This window comes from Rosa rugosa, chromosome 7, assembly GCF_958449725.1.
Source record: "Rosa rugosa chromosome 7, drRosRugo1.1, whole genome shotgun sequence".
Classification (NCBI taxonomy): Eukaryota; Viridiplantae; Streptophyta; class Magnoliopsida; order Rosales; family Rosaceae; genus Rosa; species Rosa rugosa.
In genome coordinates, this window is record NC_084826.1 from 33,618,343 (window position 1) to 33,634,784 (window position 16,442).

Below are 16,442 nucleotides of genomic sequence, written 5' to 3' on the forward strand. Positions count from 1 at the left end.
CTGCAGTGGCTGAGGGTCCAGCCTCGCTCAGGCGAGAGGGATTAGTGGTCCTTTGACGGACCTGTCAAAAGATACATAGTGAAGATCCTGCCCAGATTCTAAAATTTAAAAAGGATAAGACGGGGTCGGAGTTTACCAATCGCATTCCCAGAGGTTCGTCATCTTCAAAACTCTCTTCGACGAATTGAGCTCGATTGCGTTTGCAAGCAAAGACAGCAGTGGCCTGTACGAGAAAAGAGTCATCACTCAAAAAGGGGGGAAGCACCAAATATACAAGTTTGGGATCATTCTGTTTGGCTCCAATTTCGCTGCAGCTGGTCAACAGTCTCTTTTCTGCGCTGGCGTGCCAGCACCGTTCGGGTGCGGTCGTCGGGGGTGTCCCTTGACCTGACTTCTTTCAAGCAATTGTGGACGAGGAGAGCACCAACCTCGTCGTGGGATTCTTTGTGCCTCGTGGTGAGGACTTTTTCTAATCTTCTTGCGTCACCAAATCGATACTCGATGTTGTAGATCGAGCAGAGCGAGAACCACCGGGAAGTAGAGAGAACTTGCTAAAGCGTGACTTTAGCTTGGCTGGGTTGCTAGGGCGTTACCCTTGCTTGGCTGGTTCTGTAACCGTTGTGGTCGCGGCACTACCGTCGGCTCCCGAGGAGACTAGGACCGAAGCACGTTGACAGAGGGTTTGGTGGCACTGAAAGTCGGCTTCTGAGAAGACTAGGACTAGGAGTATGATCACCGGTAAGAGAAAGAGAAGGAGAGGAGTTGCTCTTAGAGAGGTTTGCTCTAGAGAGAACTTAGATCATCTTAGAGATGTTGTTGTTGTATGTGAATGTGTCTTTTAGAATGAGAAGAGAATGTGTTTATATAGGGAAGAAAAAGAAGAGTGAAATGATGAGTGGAAGAAAAATAATGAAAGTGGAATATGAAAGTGATTTGTAAAATATGGAAAAGATAGAGAAATGATGAAATGAAAGCAAGGCATGAAGGTGCAAAAACATGGAAGTGATGATGATCTATTAAAGAGATTGTCTTGAAAAATATATCTAAGGAAAAGAAGAAAAGCATCTAGCTTTCTTCATGTGGGTAGGAAACATGAACATGTGAATATTGAGCTGGTTTTAGGTCAGTTTCTGCCCCTTTATTCCTTCAATTATTTCTCCAACAAGACTTCAGAATGAGCTTTCGACTTCTTCATAAAAAATGTTCCACTATGAGTGTAGATCACCCTGGTAAAATTTCAGAGCTTTTCATATAGTGGTTGGGCCGGAAACGCTGCTGGACCTCTTACAGGTCCAGTTTTCCAGTTTTGCTTCTGTAGAAAATTGGACTGATTGTTTGAAGGCCTTCCACTCAAAACAATCTCTGGCACTCTTCATAAGAAATGATCCTTGGGCTGTCTAGAATGGATCTGGAAAGTTTCAGCACATTTAGATTTCATTTGGTTAGTCTGCCACCCCTCCTTCTTTGTCTAGCTCGGTTTTTCCTAGCCGAAGTAGGAAAATATGCTAAAGTTGACTTGTCATACTTCCATGCTTCCATGCTTCCATAATAGGCTTTATTTAGCCTCTAAATATATATTTCGAGCTTGTCGACAATATATAGCTTGAGCCACTGACATTGGCTCAATTTCTCCAAGACACGCCTTGTCAGGCCAAAATGCTTATTTTGGGTCCAAACATTGCCCCCCAGACCTCGAAGTCAAAGGTCCTCGTCTTGACTAAAGAGGTCTTGAATTAGCACTCCTCTTATAATGTCGTTGCTCCAAAGCCACTTGTATTGGCTTGACTAAAATTACTTGAACAGTGGCCTCTCTCCCTCTTAATTATACATAGTGAGCATACATATATTAATCGCCAGTGTTCCTTCGCGAACCATCCTTTGCGAGGCCATGTAATTAAAACCACTTCGCTGCCAACAATTCGCAACCCAGCTTTCGCCACAATTATTGGCAAAAATATTGATTTGACCTCCTCCACTGCTAATACCATACTAGGCATATTAAATGCCTCTTGTATATGTGCCCAGACCAATACCAATGGCCTCTTAAGTATATTAGCAAGTTCCAGCCACTATTAGGCAAGAACACAATTTTTTGCATCCTCCGCGACGCACAAATTTGAAACTCTTTTTGTATTTTTGTATTTTTTTTTTTTTATTTTTTTTTATTTTAATAAGACATTGTGAATCAAGGTTTAGACATGCGGCCCAAGTATAGTCGTCTAGACACAAATTTTCTTTCAAATCCTTTGGGCAACCTTACTGAAATGGCCAGGTGGGGGAGGGCGAACAAGAGAGGCATAATCCATTTTGGCATGAGCTACTCCCACATAGTGGTTTAGGCCCATTTGCACGCACTTCTGGATTCAAGAACCTGTCATGAACGTTGTCCCCTTTCTAGACACCATTTCACATAGGCTATACTTACTAAGATGAGAAAGGTCATAAGTGTGAAGACAGTTCAACAAGTGTTAATAAAAGCCGCCCTTAACCTTAAGGAACCTGAACTAGGCACCAATAAGGAGTTTAGGCCAATATTAACAAAAGAGACTTCACCTATTCCGTTATGATTCACAAATGACGAAAATAAAAATGAAAACTGAAAATTGACAGGAAATTTAAAAACAAAGAAAGAAGTTAGCAGCACTATATTTGGCTAACCTCCAGAAGGCCACGGAGGAGGCCATCTATGCTTCACTCCAAGCTCCGATGTATCAAAATTTGTAGGGTAAAAATCCCTCCTATGAGAGCTTGTAGAAAAAGAACAAAGATACTTCTCGTTGAAGAATTTGGAGGAATTTGGCTCGTGAGAGGGGTATTCTTGCCCCCCAAGTATCTTTGTTGGTTGACGAGACATGATCTCCAATTGTAATTTGGAAGATGACGGTGTCCCAAGATCGGCTTTGTCGCCAACTGTCGCCAACTTCTCTTGATCAAAGGGATGATCATGGGTCATATCTTGCCCCCCATGCATCTGATCAGTAGCCACATATTTGGCTTGATCAGTGGAGACATCAGATATTTGTTCAGAGACAATTTTCTTGTCTGAAGAACAATCTTGTTGATGACGTTCTCCATAAGTAGCCTCTATGTAAGGCTGTGATTCACCAGTGAGGCCATTAGGTTGATTGCCACCTATAGGCAAATCAGCCTCATAAATGACCTCTTCTCGAGCGTTCTGCTCAATTTCTAGGTCCCAATCGCGAAACCTCTGCTTTGTTTTTGCGATCAAACTGGCCATGTCCCTGACTTGCTTTTCTTTATTCCTCTCGATGTTGGCCATGATGATCGCGAGCTGTTCATCAATGCTTGCCCCCTCTGGGATGGGAATAGGCATAAACTCATCATTAATGGCGGTATCGCCAATGATGGCAACATTGTCCATCAATTCACTTTAGGAATTTCTTTTGGTAAAGATTTTCCCCTGGCATCTCAATGATGACGAAAAAAGACTCTAGTATAGTCCCACTGGGCGTGCCAAAATGTTTATTTTGAAGCCCGGTGGTTGAATGTCTTCAAAAAAAAAAAAAATTCTAACCTGGTCCCACTGGGCGTGCCAAAATGTTTATTTTGAAGCCCGGTGGTTGAATGTGCTTCAAGAGAAAAGACTCTGATGTTGTCCCACTGGGCGTGCCAAAATGTTTGGCTCCAATTTTGCTGCAGCTGGTCAACAGTCTCTTTTCTTGCGCGGGCGTGCCAGCACCGTTCGGGTGCGGTTGTCGGGGGTGTCCCTTGACCTGACTTCTATCAAGCGATTGTAGACGAGGAGAGCACCAACCTCGTCTTGGGATTCTTTGTGCCTCGTGGTGAGGACTTTTGCTAATCTTCTTGCGTCACCAAATCGATACTCGATGTTGTAGATCGAGCAGAGCGAGAACCACCGGGAAGTAGAGAGAACTTGCTAAAGCGTGACTTTAGCTTGGCTGGGTTGCTAGGGCGTTACCCTTGCTTGGCTGGTTCTGTAACCGTTGTGGTCGCGGCACTACCGTCGGCTCCCGAGGAGACTAAGACCGAAGCACGTTGACAGAGGGTTTGGTGGCACTGAAAGTCGGCTTCTGAGAAGACTAGGACTAGGAGTATGATCACCGGTAAGAGAAAGAGAAGGAGAGGAGTTGCTCTTAGAGAGGTTTGCTCTAGAGAGAACTTAGATCATCTTAGAGATGTTGTTGTTGTATGTGAATGTGTCTTTTAGAATGAGAAGAGAATGTGTTTATATAGGGAAGAAAAAGAAGAGTGAAATGATGAGTGGAAGAAAAATAATGAAAGTGGAATATGAAAGTGATTTGTAAAATATGGAAAAGATAGAGAAATGATGAAATGAAAGCAAGGCATGAAGGTGCAAAAACATGGAAGTGATGATGATCTATTAAAGAGATTGTCTTGAAAAATATATCCAAGGAAAAGAAGAAAAGCATCTAGCTTTCTTCATGTGGGTAGGAAACATGAACATGTGAATATTGAGCTGGTTTTAGGTCAGTTTCTGCCCCTTTATTCCTTCAATTATTTATCCAACAAGACTTCAGAATGAGCTTTCGACTTCTTCATAAAAAATGTTCCACTATGAGTGTAGATCACCCTGGTAAAATTTCAGAGCTTTCCATATAGTGGTTGGGCCGGAAACGCTGCTGGACCTCTTACAGGTCCAGTTTTCCAGTTTTGCTTCTGTAGAAAATTGGACTGATTGTTTGAAGGCCTTCCACTCAAAACAATCTCTGGCACTCTTCATAAGAAATGATCCTTGGGCTGTCTAGAATGGATCTGGAAAGTTTCAGCACATTTCGATTTCATTTGGTTAGTCTGCCACCCCTCCTTCCTTGTCTAGCTCGGTTTTTCCTAGCCGAAGTAGGAAAATATGCTAAAGTTGACTTGTCATACTTCCATGCTTCCATGCTTCCATAATAGGCTTTATTTAGCCTCTAAATATATATTTCGAACTTGTCGACAATATATAGCTTGAGCCACTGACATTGGCTCAATTTCTCCAACACACGCCTTGTCAGGCCAAAATGCTTATTTTGGGTCCAAACACATTCTTAACTAAATTACCTTAGCGGGATCTTCATCATGCGAAGACTCTCCCTCAGAAGTCTCCTCTGCTATAGTGAGCTGTTTCCCCGCCTGAACAGAGGCTATCCTGCTCCAGGTAGTTTGCTGCAAAACACACTCAGGAATAAGAGCGAGAAAATCAACACAAGAAAAAAGAATGGTGAAGAAAGACAAAAACTTACTGTTGCCCTAGGCTCGTGGATTTGTATCCCTGGACGCGATGAGCGAGAAGGTAGAATAGGTCGCGGGGGTTGTGCTGCAGGGTTGGAGAAGCGCTCAAGAATCTTGCGGTCCTCCGGACCAGGACTACTCATGCCACGAAAGATCAGGAAGAAGAGTTCGTCATGTGGTAGGTCCCAACAGTTCACGGACACTTCTTTCCACCAATCAGCATAATCATCATCGACATCGTTGAGGGGGTACAACGCTCTGACCCAAGGGGGAATCACTATCAAAGTAAACTGACTCTGAAAGGGGGCAGACCCAGGTGGGGATAATCTCCGCCAAGAGGTGTAGTAATTGGCAGAATCAACCAGAGGCCAGGGTACCAACTGGGCCAACCCAAATTGGCGAGAAAAATGGTTAGGGGCATAGAGCTCATAACTTACGCGTTCAGTGGCAAGACGAATATCCAAGCAGGAGATGGCGCGACGAAAGGTCAGGAAGGCTCTTTCGCTATGATCCCGTCCACTGGGCAGAAAGCCATCATCAAGGGGAGGAGGGAATCGCCTAGAAAGGACTATTTTTGGGTCCGGCATCTCTCCCAGCAAGTACAAGTAAATAAAACACTCGGAGTAGGGTGGAGCTCGATACCTTACGTTGCGGCAAAGCCAGTTCCCAAAAGGGAATCAACTGGAGGTTCCTTTGGAATATCACCGCGACGGAAGAGAGGGAAATAAATCTGCAGCCAAAAGGCAAGGATCCAGAAGGGGCCACTAATTTCGGTATCAAATGGGCGCATTACGGCTCTATAAAGGGAGCGATATAACGCACCCAATACAGGTTGCCCAAGGCCAACGCAAATACCATTGTAGAGAGCAGTGGCCAGAGAATTCCAAGGTCCAGTAGGTTTGTTGGAAGAAGTGCAAAAGATAAATTTGCAAAGCCAGAATTCCAGGAATGCGATACCTCCTGTATGGTCACGCCGAGTGCAGTAATATTCGCGCCAGGATGGGTAGGATCTGCTGTGATGCCCTCGACCAGCCATATCCATTCTCAAAGAAAATTGAGTGCCATCAAACTGACCATGCACATAGGGGTCAAAGTCAATGGGCAACCCCGTGATGGTAAGAACATCCAGCAGAGTTATGCTCATTTGCCCAAACCGGAAATCGAATGTATTGCTGGAGGTGTTCCAGAAGCAAAGAGCGGCAGCTAGCAGTGCAGGGCTAGTATTATTGGGAAGACAGAAGCATAGATCGATGGTTTGGGTGATACCCACCGCATCCCATCGGGCCAAATCTCTCGCTCGGACCTCCTGATACCAAATATTTTCCTCGGGAGCGACGGTAGGCCAGTAGCCCACTTTCCTCCTTGGTCCCCAACTGCTAAAATCACCAGGCACCTGCCGAAGAGCCGCTATGGGACGGCGGATGGGAAGCCCATAATAGGCCATAGCATCATCTGGCAAACGATCGCGAGGTGTGGGACCCAGACTCGCTTGACTATCACCGCCACCAAAGCCCATCAGTCGACTTCTCTCCTCTCCGTTCTGACTTCTACATCGAACACTCATGTTAGTTCGCTAGGCGAATGCGGCTTTCTCAGTGATTTCATCTGCCTGATCGATAACGAATGGTTTCTTGGATGCCATTTCTAGGTCGCAAGGAATACTTCTCCAATACGCTTTGATTTATAGCTCAAATATGTTTGGAGATTAATTTATTAGCTGGGCCAGTGAGTGGCCCTAGTTGATAATTAATGAGTCATTATTCCATCTTGAGAATCGCATCTAAGGCGACAGTGAAGATACTTCTCCAATACGCTTTGATTTATAGCTCAAATATGTTTGGAGATTAATTTATTAGTTGGGCCAGTGAGTGGTAGTTGATAATTAATGAGTCATTATTCCATCTTGAGAATCGCATCTAAGGCGACAGTGAAGATATTCCACCTTTTCCTATCACCGCAGGGCCAGCATAGTGGCCTGATGTTTTTTAAAACATGACTAAAACCGATGCGGTTTTAGATGCTAAAGTTGCAGCAAAATATGGTGGTTTCAATTGGTCACACGTCATGATGACGATAGCCATGATCCAATCATCCTCTTTGGCATAAGACTCGCGAAGGATTAAATGAAAGCAAACAGTTTGCTATTTTGCATCTTATTTCGCCAAGTACTATAGGCCTTGATCTAGCCAGGAAAGCGGCTCCAACACCTACATTTGAAAAAATCAACAGAGAGCCAGCAAACAAGGCAGATACTTGTTGCTATACACATGGCGAAGCTACCACCAAGGAAGAGAAGGATCCTCATTCGCGATCAAAAGCAGTCTCCTTCGCATGGGGGGCACGCTAAAGTTTTGATTGCCTACAACCTGCCCAAGTTTTGCCAGATCCATGGGGGGCAATAAAGTTGGCAAAGGAAGCGTCAGTTCATGACAAAGGCAATTCAATAGTGGCATTCAAGCTTTACGGCCTATTTAGAGGCCTATATGGAAACAGTCAAGCCAATACAAGTGGCTTTGGAGCAACAACATTATAAGAGGAGTGCTGATTCAAGACCTCTTTAGTCAAGACGAGGACCTTTGACTTCGAGGTCTGGGGGGCAATGTTTGGACCCAAAAAAAACATTTTGGCCTGACAAGGCGTGTCTTGGAGAAATTGAGCCAATGTCAGTGGCTCAAGCTATATATTGTCGACAAGTTCGAAATATATATTTAGAGGCTAAATAAAGCCTATTATGGAAGCATGGAAGCATGGAAGTATGACAAGTCAACTTTAGCATATTTTCCTACTTCAGCTAGGAAAAACCGAGCTAGACAAGGAAGGAGGGGTGGCAGACTAACCAAATGAAATCGAAATGTGCTGAAACTTTCCAGATCCATTCTAGACAGCCCAAGGATCATTTCTTATGAAGAGTGCCAGAGATTGTTTTGAGTGGAAGGCCTTCAAACAATCAGTCCAATTTTCTACAGAAGCAAAACTGGAAAACTGGACCTGTAAGAGGTCCAGCAGCGTTTCCGGCCCAACCACTATATGAAAAGCTCTGAAATTTTACCAGGGTGATCTACACTCATAGTGGAACATTTTTTATGAAGAAGTCGAAAGCTCATTCTGAAGTCTTGTTGGAGAAATAATTGAAGGAATAAAGGGGCAGAAACTGACCTAAAACCAGCTCAATATTCACATGTTCATGTTTCCTACCCACATGAAGAAAGCTAGATGCTTTTCTTCTTTTCCTTGGATATATTTTTCAAGACAATCTCTTTAATAGATCATCATCACTTCCATGTTTTTGCACCTTCATGCCTTGCTTTCATTTCATCATTTCTCTATCTTTTCCATATTTTACAAATCACTTTCATATTCCACTTTCATTATTTTTCTTCCACTCATCATTTCACTCTTCTTTTTCTTCCCTATATAAACACCTTCTCTTCTCATTCTAAAACAGACATTCACATTCAACAACAACATCTCTAAGATGATCTAAGTTCTCTCTAGAGCAAACCTCTCTAAGAGCAACTCCTCTCATTCTCTTTCTCTTAGCGGTGATCACACTCCTAGTCCTAGTCTTCTCAGAAGCCGACCTTCAGTGCCACCAAACCCTCTGTCAACGTGCTTCGGTCCTAGTCTCCTCGGGAGCCGACGGTAGTGCCGCGACCACAACGGTTACAGAACCAGCCAAGCAAGGGTAACGCCCTAGCAACCCAGCCAAGCTAAAGTCACGCTTTAGCAAGATCTCAACATTTCCCGGTGATGTCGCTCTGCTCGATCTACAATATTGAGTATCGATTGTGTTAACAAGAAGCTCAGTAAAAGTCCTCGCCACGAGGCACAAAGAATCCCACGACGAGGTTGGTGCTCTCCTCGTCCACAATTGCTTGAAAGAAGTCAGGTCAAGGGACACCCCCGACGACCGCACCCGAACGGTGCTGGCACGCCCGCGCAGAAAAGAGACTGTTGACCAGCTGCAACAAAATTGGAGCCAAACAGTAAAGGCTCTAGGTACCAATCTTCGGTCAGGCTGAGAACCTCAGGTACCGTATTGATATTTTTTTAAAGTTCAGGTACCAAAAGCTATAAGGAGGAAAAGTTCGGGTACCGTACGGACCATTTTCTATAATGATAATAAGAAATATTACAATTTATAGATGTAGAACTACATCAACAATTGAAATAACAAAAACAATACTAGATGCACTAAGGTATCGGAAAGAAAACCTAGCAAGGATACTAAGGCTATAAAGCATTTGATGGAGCACCGCATATAATATGGGCTATGTAACAATTTATAAATGGTATGATCAACCATATTTTCACGTAAAAAAATATGTCGAATGAAGGGTAATCTTCCAACATTATAACTGGTAGTATGGCCGATCATGCATATTTCACACAAATTAGTGTGTTGAAAAAAGAGTAATCTTCAACCTAAGTAACCAGAGAACCAAATCCAAAGCATAGCAAAAGATAGAGCTCATAAATCTCCTGCATCCCAAATAAAGATCCAAATAGCAGCAAGTATGACATTATTATCATATCATTCAATATTCACGGTGCATACACCCAAAAAAAAAGGGGTCAGGGAGGGTACAAACAAACAAAAGACCGATTTAGAACTAGACCTAAATCGCATGGTCCATAAATTTTTTTTTTTTTTTAATCACGAAAGAATAACTGGTAGCAATCCAAAAACGTAACACATATAAATTTCTATCAAGCCACATGGTTCATCTGCAATATTGCTTTTCGGGTGAGTTATCCAAAAATGGATGAGGTTTTCTGTCGTTGCGCAAAGAGTTACGTGGTATTTCCCAATCCATAATGTCTGGCACATAATATAATATAGTGTGAGCAAAACAGCAAGTGAAAAATGCACTAGAATGGAGTCTCTCAAGGTGCATCTGTGATTCTGTAAAGAAAAGAAAAGAAAAATCTCTGGGGTCTGTCTCTCATTCACTATATTAATTGAATTCCCCGTTCTTGTACGCTAGTGTTGGCAATCGCGGGGCCACAAGCAGTGCTTGTGGTTGCCGTTTGGGTCTGCAGAAAATGGAAAATAAAAGAAAAAAGAATATTGACTTGATGGGCCTCCTCTCCTCTCCTCTTTTGGGGGCTTTACTTGCTTCCCTTCCCTTCCACTCTCTCTCTCTCTCTCTCTCTGGAAGCAAGTCAGTCTTATCATCTTCATTATCTCACAGAGGTTAGTAGCATTTCCTGCTTTCTTCTTCACTGAGTTGAGCTGAGCTGCTTTCATGGCTGTTGTGCACTTTGGTTTTATAATATAGGGTCATTTGGGTTCTTACTGAATTATATAATATAGGGTCATTTGTGTTTAACACTTGCTTGTTTCATTTGTCCTCAAGTTTGAGATCCTGTGAGGGAGTATTTATTTCATTCTTGCGGTGATCGGAACATGGCACTGTCTGCAAGCAGGGTCGTAAGCTCTCCTGGGGTGACTAATTCAAATACTCTTCATAAATGCTATGGAATTTCAAATAACTTTGCCAAGTTAGTGCAACGGAATAACTTTCACTGTCCAAGTCAAGGAGTGGAACTGAAGCAGCTAAACTATGGATGTCTATTGACAGAGAAAAAGAACTATTACAATGATGGGTTGTGGCGTATGTTTAGTAACCCAGTTAGTTTCACTGTCTCTCAGAGATCGATTGTCGCACACCTGTCAAGAGGAACTCACAATACCAAAGAAAAAGAAGGAATTATTACTTATGGTGATTGTGCAGAGAAGACTCGGTAAGAATCAATAAGAATTCATATCAAATTTTAATTTGATGTTGACCTAATCATAAATGTTTTAAACCATCATGCTCACAATTGCTTTAGCAAATCATTATTTCTGCTTTCCATGTTGCAAGACCTTGAGTTTAACCATGACTTACTTTCAGACCAGCTCATATGTGTTTGAGACCATATGTAAATTCACTGTGTTGATGTTCTCTGTAGCTGCAACATTCCATTATGAGAAAAACACAGAGCAAAGAGTAATAATTAATCTCAAAGCATGATGCAGTTTTCTTTTACCTTAAACAAGACATGGATTATTCCTTACTTATGCAAATTGTTCATGATGTGTAGTCCATTTTTTGTGTCAAACCTGTCAACTAACTTGCGATTTATATTTTTGATCTGTATCTATAATTTGAAACTTGTGGATACATAATGTAGATGTGCGATTGGATTTCTGTGATGCTTTGGATTGCCATTGCATGAAGCTTGTGCCTTTATTCTTTTGTTAACTGTTGTGCCCACGTGGAATTTCTCCATTCTTTGTAAAGCATTTTGCATGTCTAACAAGCTTGTTTTTTTCAACCTCTGCATGTCTTGCTCTCTTGTAGTTTATGAGATATGCCCATATAATATGGGTGCTGTGAATTATATGAGTACATTTGGGTTTATCTTTATTCACAGCTCTTATGTTTTGGTCTTGACGTTTTAGATGCTGATAGTATCTGAAAGCTAGTAAATAGCTGAAGTGGCATGGACATAGATCTAGATACTGTGAGAAAGTTGGAAAATGTGAGATTTTCCTATATAGATCTAAATCTTGAGCATTTTGGTTTTCTTTATGTAAAGCTCGGATGTTCTGGTTCTTGTGGGTCAACAGTTGTAATAATATCTGAAAGTTGGAAAATAGTGGCGTGGATTTACATAATGTCAATGCCATATAAGCAATAATCTCATGTACGTTCCGGTTATTATATGATGCAGCTGTTAAAGAGACTGATAGATACCTTTCCAAGTAGACTTTTAGTCTTTCATGTAGTCATGTGTTCTCCAATTTATAACTGACTTATATATGACCTCTGAAGTTAATAATTATTTAGTTCATCTTTGTCTTAAAGAAGCAGTTAGAACTCTTGGCCAAATCAGTTTCTGTAATGTTCTATCAAGATGACATTTAAAGAACTTGCTAACACAAACCCGTTTTGTATGTCAGTTCACAGATTGGAGACGAAGATGAACGTCAACTCTTTCCTGAGAGAACTATTAGCTCCAGTCAGGGCTTAACTGAAGCTTGTAAATTTGTTCACAATGATGCAAAGTTTGTAAATGAAAGGGCTCGCAATGACATTATCCTGCTGTCTCGGTAATATTCAGTAATATACTGTTTCAAGATGAGATTGCATAATTTTCAGCATCAGTTTCTCGTCTTTATAGTTTGTGCACTTAGAAAAGAACATGCATGGTTAAGTTGCTGCTAATTTTAGGAATTTCAAAAGTAATCAGCATCTGTGCAAAATTTGCAGCAGCATATTTTTTTCTGTGAATTATGCATAATAAAGTCAGGTTGCATGGTTTACAAAAGATAAAGAATGTGAATATTGTAATGGCATCCCCTTGCCATTCATGTAATGTGTGGTTTTCAATGATATGTACATGCACAGAGAACACTGCTCATGATTCACTAATTCTTGCCAGTGGCATATTGAGATTGGATGCTCGTGCGCGACAAGATGTTGCTATTCTTGGGTCAGAGTTTCTTAAGCTTGATGGTAAATCTCTTCTACATTCTTGTCCAGTGTCATGAGTTTTTCTAATGGGTTTTTGGAAATGCGTTTTTTTTCTTTGAATGCACACTTGCATGAAGTTACTTATGTTGACATATAATGTAGATATTGTAATTTTGTTGCGAAATTATATGATTCATTTTAGGCCTAAGATTCTGGTCTAAATTCACTTAGGTACCTAGTGTTTCAATTTTGCTAGTTCTACTCCTGCAGTGTTTGCTACTACTACTGTGTTCAATGATTTCATTTGATTAATTTGTTTGATTAAACGAGCACAATATGAAAGTTGCACTTGCTTATAAGACATACCAAATTAGGAAGTATTATAGTGTTTCATCTTTTTGCTTCAACCAATTAATAAGAGAGTGCATATGGTTTTCTTACTGTGTCCTTCTCTGTAGCTCGGGCAAGAGAGGGTACTGAAAAAATTGACCGTAAGGTGAAGAAGAAAGCTGAGCGCCTTCATCATATTGCTAGGGTATGAAAATTATTAGTTTATTGTGGAGGTGAAGACACCCATTACCTGGCCTTTTTTAGTTTATGTTTTATAGCTCTCTATCATCCACAGATCTTAAAAGACAAAGCAGAGACTAGGTTGAAAAGTGTTGCCGATAAGCATTGGAGTGATGGAGCCTTAGAGGTAACATATTTCCCTAACCATTATAGGATGGGCTGCCGTACATAATAAATACTTTATTTTGTGATGTTTATTTAACTGTTATGGCCTCAATGACTAGCCACTGTGTTTATGTAGACTTAATGAATCATTTAAACTTATAGTTTTTCTTTAATCTCTCTTCATCAGTTTCCTATTCTTGACTCCCTTTAATTCTCTTTCCCAGGTAATTTATAATGAGTGTCAATAGGGGTATGCAACTAATGGATGATGTGATCTGCATGGAAAAATGGCAGTGATCAATATGAGGAAATGTGAAAGGCCTTAGAAATAAAATGATTAATAATTAATATAGAAATTAACCAAGGGGTGCAAAGTCGGGGAAGAACTGATGACTGAAGAAATAATAATAATTACAATGGTTTATTATTGTTTAGGGTTTAGGGAGGATGTGATCTGCATGAAAGAATGGTAGTGATCAATATGAGTAAATGTGAAAGGACTTAGAAATAAAACGATTAATTATTAATATAGAAGGGTGCAAAGTCGGGGAAGAACTGATGACTGAAGAAATAATGATAATTACAATGGTATATTATTGTTTTACATCAGAATATGCAAATTGCATATTTCTCTTTGATGATGAAAATGAGAAGAATTGTAATTCTTTTAATGCAAAGGGAGGGGAGGCTCTGAAATTATGTGTATTTGAGCTTTATTTTTTATTATTATTAATTAGAATTTTCTCTTTGAAAGAATTAAGTTCACCCCAACTTTGCATCTCTCTCTCTCTCTCTCTCTCACTGATCCTTTACATGCTTCTAAGAGAATTAACATGATATATATGTGTGTGTGTGTGTGTGTGTGTGTGTGTGTGTGTGTGTGTGTGTGTGTGTGTGTGTGTGTGTGTGTGTGTGTGTCTCTCTCTCTCTCTCTCTCTCTCTCTCTCTCTCTTATGGTGTCTTTTGTGTGTGTGTGTGTGTGTGTGTGTGTGTGTGTGTCTCTCTCTCTCTCTCTCTCTCTCTCTCTCTCTCTTATGGTGTCTTTTGACTAATTTTTAGGCTGATCTCCGCCGTGCTGACATTCGTGCCAAACAACGTGCAATGCAAGATGCCCTAATGGCTTTGGAGGTGAACTTAATTTGTTTGCTAACAGTCATCGACTATTGTTAGATAAGATGTTTACAGTTTTATATCTATTTACATTATTTTCCATGCATAGTAGATGTTGCAAGTTTCGTTTTCTTTTATGAGCATATCTGTGATCCTTTTTCATTTTGTTTTACAGTTTGTCAAAGACATTCTTGACATGATGGTGAGCAAAATGTACAATTTGTAAGTTTCTTAAGTTATTTTTCAACTTTATTTGTTATTGCCTCCCTCGACCCTTCCCGCAATACATATACCTTTGATACCATAGTTTCTGACATGTTGACATCCAGTCCTCTGCAGAGAGTAAATGGCATTCAATCAGAAAATGATAAACTGGGGCGTATAATGCTCGAAAAGAATGGCATAACTCTTAATTTCCCTCCAGGGGTAGTATCTACTGATCAAATTACTGCAATTCAGGTCCCTTTTCTTGGCTATCTCCTATCATATTTCCTCCTCTGTTGCATAAGAGTTAGAACATTTATACTTGCATGAATGGTACTGTGCAGGAAGCTTACTGGAGTATGGCATCTGCCCTCTCTGAAGCTGATGGAATTGACTATACTGATCCTGAAGAGGTTCATATCCCCATGTATTTATGTTCTTGATTTGGTTGAGTAATTATTTTCTGTTTGGTTATGGATGGTAAAGTAGCTTGAGCTTATTTAACTAATGTTTTGTATCTTGAGCAGCTTGAGTTGTTAATTGCAACTCTTATAGATCTTGATGCCATGGATGGTAAAAGTAGTGTATCCTTGTTGGCAGAGTGTTCTAGTTCCCCTGATGTCAATACTAGGTAAGCTATTCAAGCATTGGTGTTATGTATTTTATAGGGTCCTTTGACAATGTCACCTCAACCCTTCAACTTGATAAATGAAAATGTTTCCCCTCATTAGCTTTGGGTTTGGTCTTTATTTGTGAGAAATAAATAACGGAAGAGTAAGATGCCAATTGTACATTATCCTTTAATCTTCATGTGCAACAGTACAAGGCTGAATTTGTTCTAGAGGAGGTATCCTGAAACCCCTTGCAGTGTAAAGGATGAATGTCATGGAACTGTATGTTTTGGAAGTTGAAACAACTTGGCCCCTCTTTTCGCTATGGTGCTGAGAGTATATTATGAGTTGTGTTCCTTTTAGACATTTATTTCTCATTTTATTATATATTGCCATCCACTTTTCATTATATAATTCAAAACAATCCTAAGCTATGTAAAACAAATTTTGCTATTTGACTCTAAAGATCATTAAATGATTAAAGAAATGAAACTGATAAGCAACCTGATGAATTAAGTTTAAATTCCCTTGATGTCTGCTAAGTGCTCTTACATTACTTTATACTGCATATCACCTACTTTTCCTTTTTTTTTTTCCTGTTATATAGGCAAGCATTAGCCAATGCTTTGGCTGCAGCTCCATCTATGTGGACGTTGGGTAATGCAGGAATGGGAGCCTTGCAGGTCTATCAATATTCTTTCCCATAGTGATGTCAAATAACGAATATCATTATTTTTTTCCATAATGATGTCAGAAACTCATGTCTATCAAATCCTCTTGCAGAGACTGGCAGACGATAGCAACCCGACAATTGCTGCTGCAGCAACTAAAGCAATCTATGAACTTAAGAAACAATGGGAGATAGAGGAAGGAGATAACTGGAGGTTTACAATGAACCAATATAGCATGGAAGAAAAAGGAGAAGACCAAGAAGCTGATAATGATTCAGATACAGATTATAGGATGTAGACAAGTGTAGTGTAGATATGCTGCTATCTACTTAGAGGTTTTCATTAGCTAGGAGATAAAAAAAAAAAAAAAAAAAAAACCTGCTAATTGCAATAAGTCATTATAACTCATGTAAAAAAAACGCTATAGTTTTTTACTTTATTTTTATTATTTTTTATATATTGAAAATGATTGAAGTTATTTCCAAAAGCAT

At 40.4% G+C, this 16,442-nt stretch overlaps 1 protein-coding gene across 2 annotated transcripts; it reads left to right on the forward strand.

Moving 5' to 3' along the window:
• The first annotated feature begins 10,252 nt into the window (after window positions 1–10,252).
• Window positions 10,253–16,429, forward strand: LOC133720357 (senescence-associated protein AAF, chloroplastic). 2 transcript variants are annotated; one of them, XM_062146614.1, is made up of 13 exons: window positions 10,253–10,411; window positions 10,575–10,962; window positions 12,167–12,316; window positions 12,649–12,722; window positions 13,139–13,215; window positions 13,306–13,377; window positions 14,415–14,483; window positions 14,641–14,687; window positions 14,795–14,924; window positions 15,014–15,082; window positions 15,197–15,300; window positions 15,888–15,963; window positions 16,064–16,429. In XM_062146614.1, exons 2-13 carry the CDS (start codon window positions 10,625–10,627, stop codon window positions 16,247–16,249), a joined length of 1,392 nt encoding a protein of 463 aa, XP_062002598.1. In that variant the 5' UTR covers window positions 10,253–10,411; window positions 10,575–10,624; the 3' UTR covers window positions 16,250–16,429. The 2 variants fall into 2 exon arrangements, with proteins under 2 accessions (XP_062002598.1, XP_062002599.1); XM_062146615.1 differs by having other exon boundaries at window positions 14,641–14,678.
• The last annotated feature ends 13 nt before the right edge of the window (window positions 16,430–16,442 follow it).

Coding starts and splice junctions, on each gene's coding strand:
- LOC133720357 (XM_062146614.1), top strand. CDS start 10,625: ATGGCACTGTCTGCAAGCAGGGTCGTAAGCTCTCCTGGGGTGACTAAT. Junction 13,216..13,305: donor GCCTTCATCATATTGCTAGG/GTATGAAAATTA, acceptor TATCATCCACAG/ATCTTAAAAGACAAAGCAGA. Junction 15,083..15,196: donor ACTATACTGATCCTGAAGAG/GTTCATATCCCC, acceptor TATCTTGAGCAG/CTTGAGTTGTTAATTGCAAC.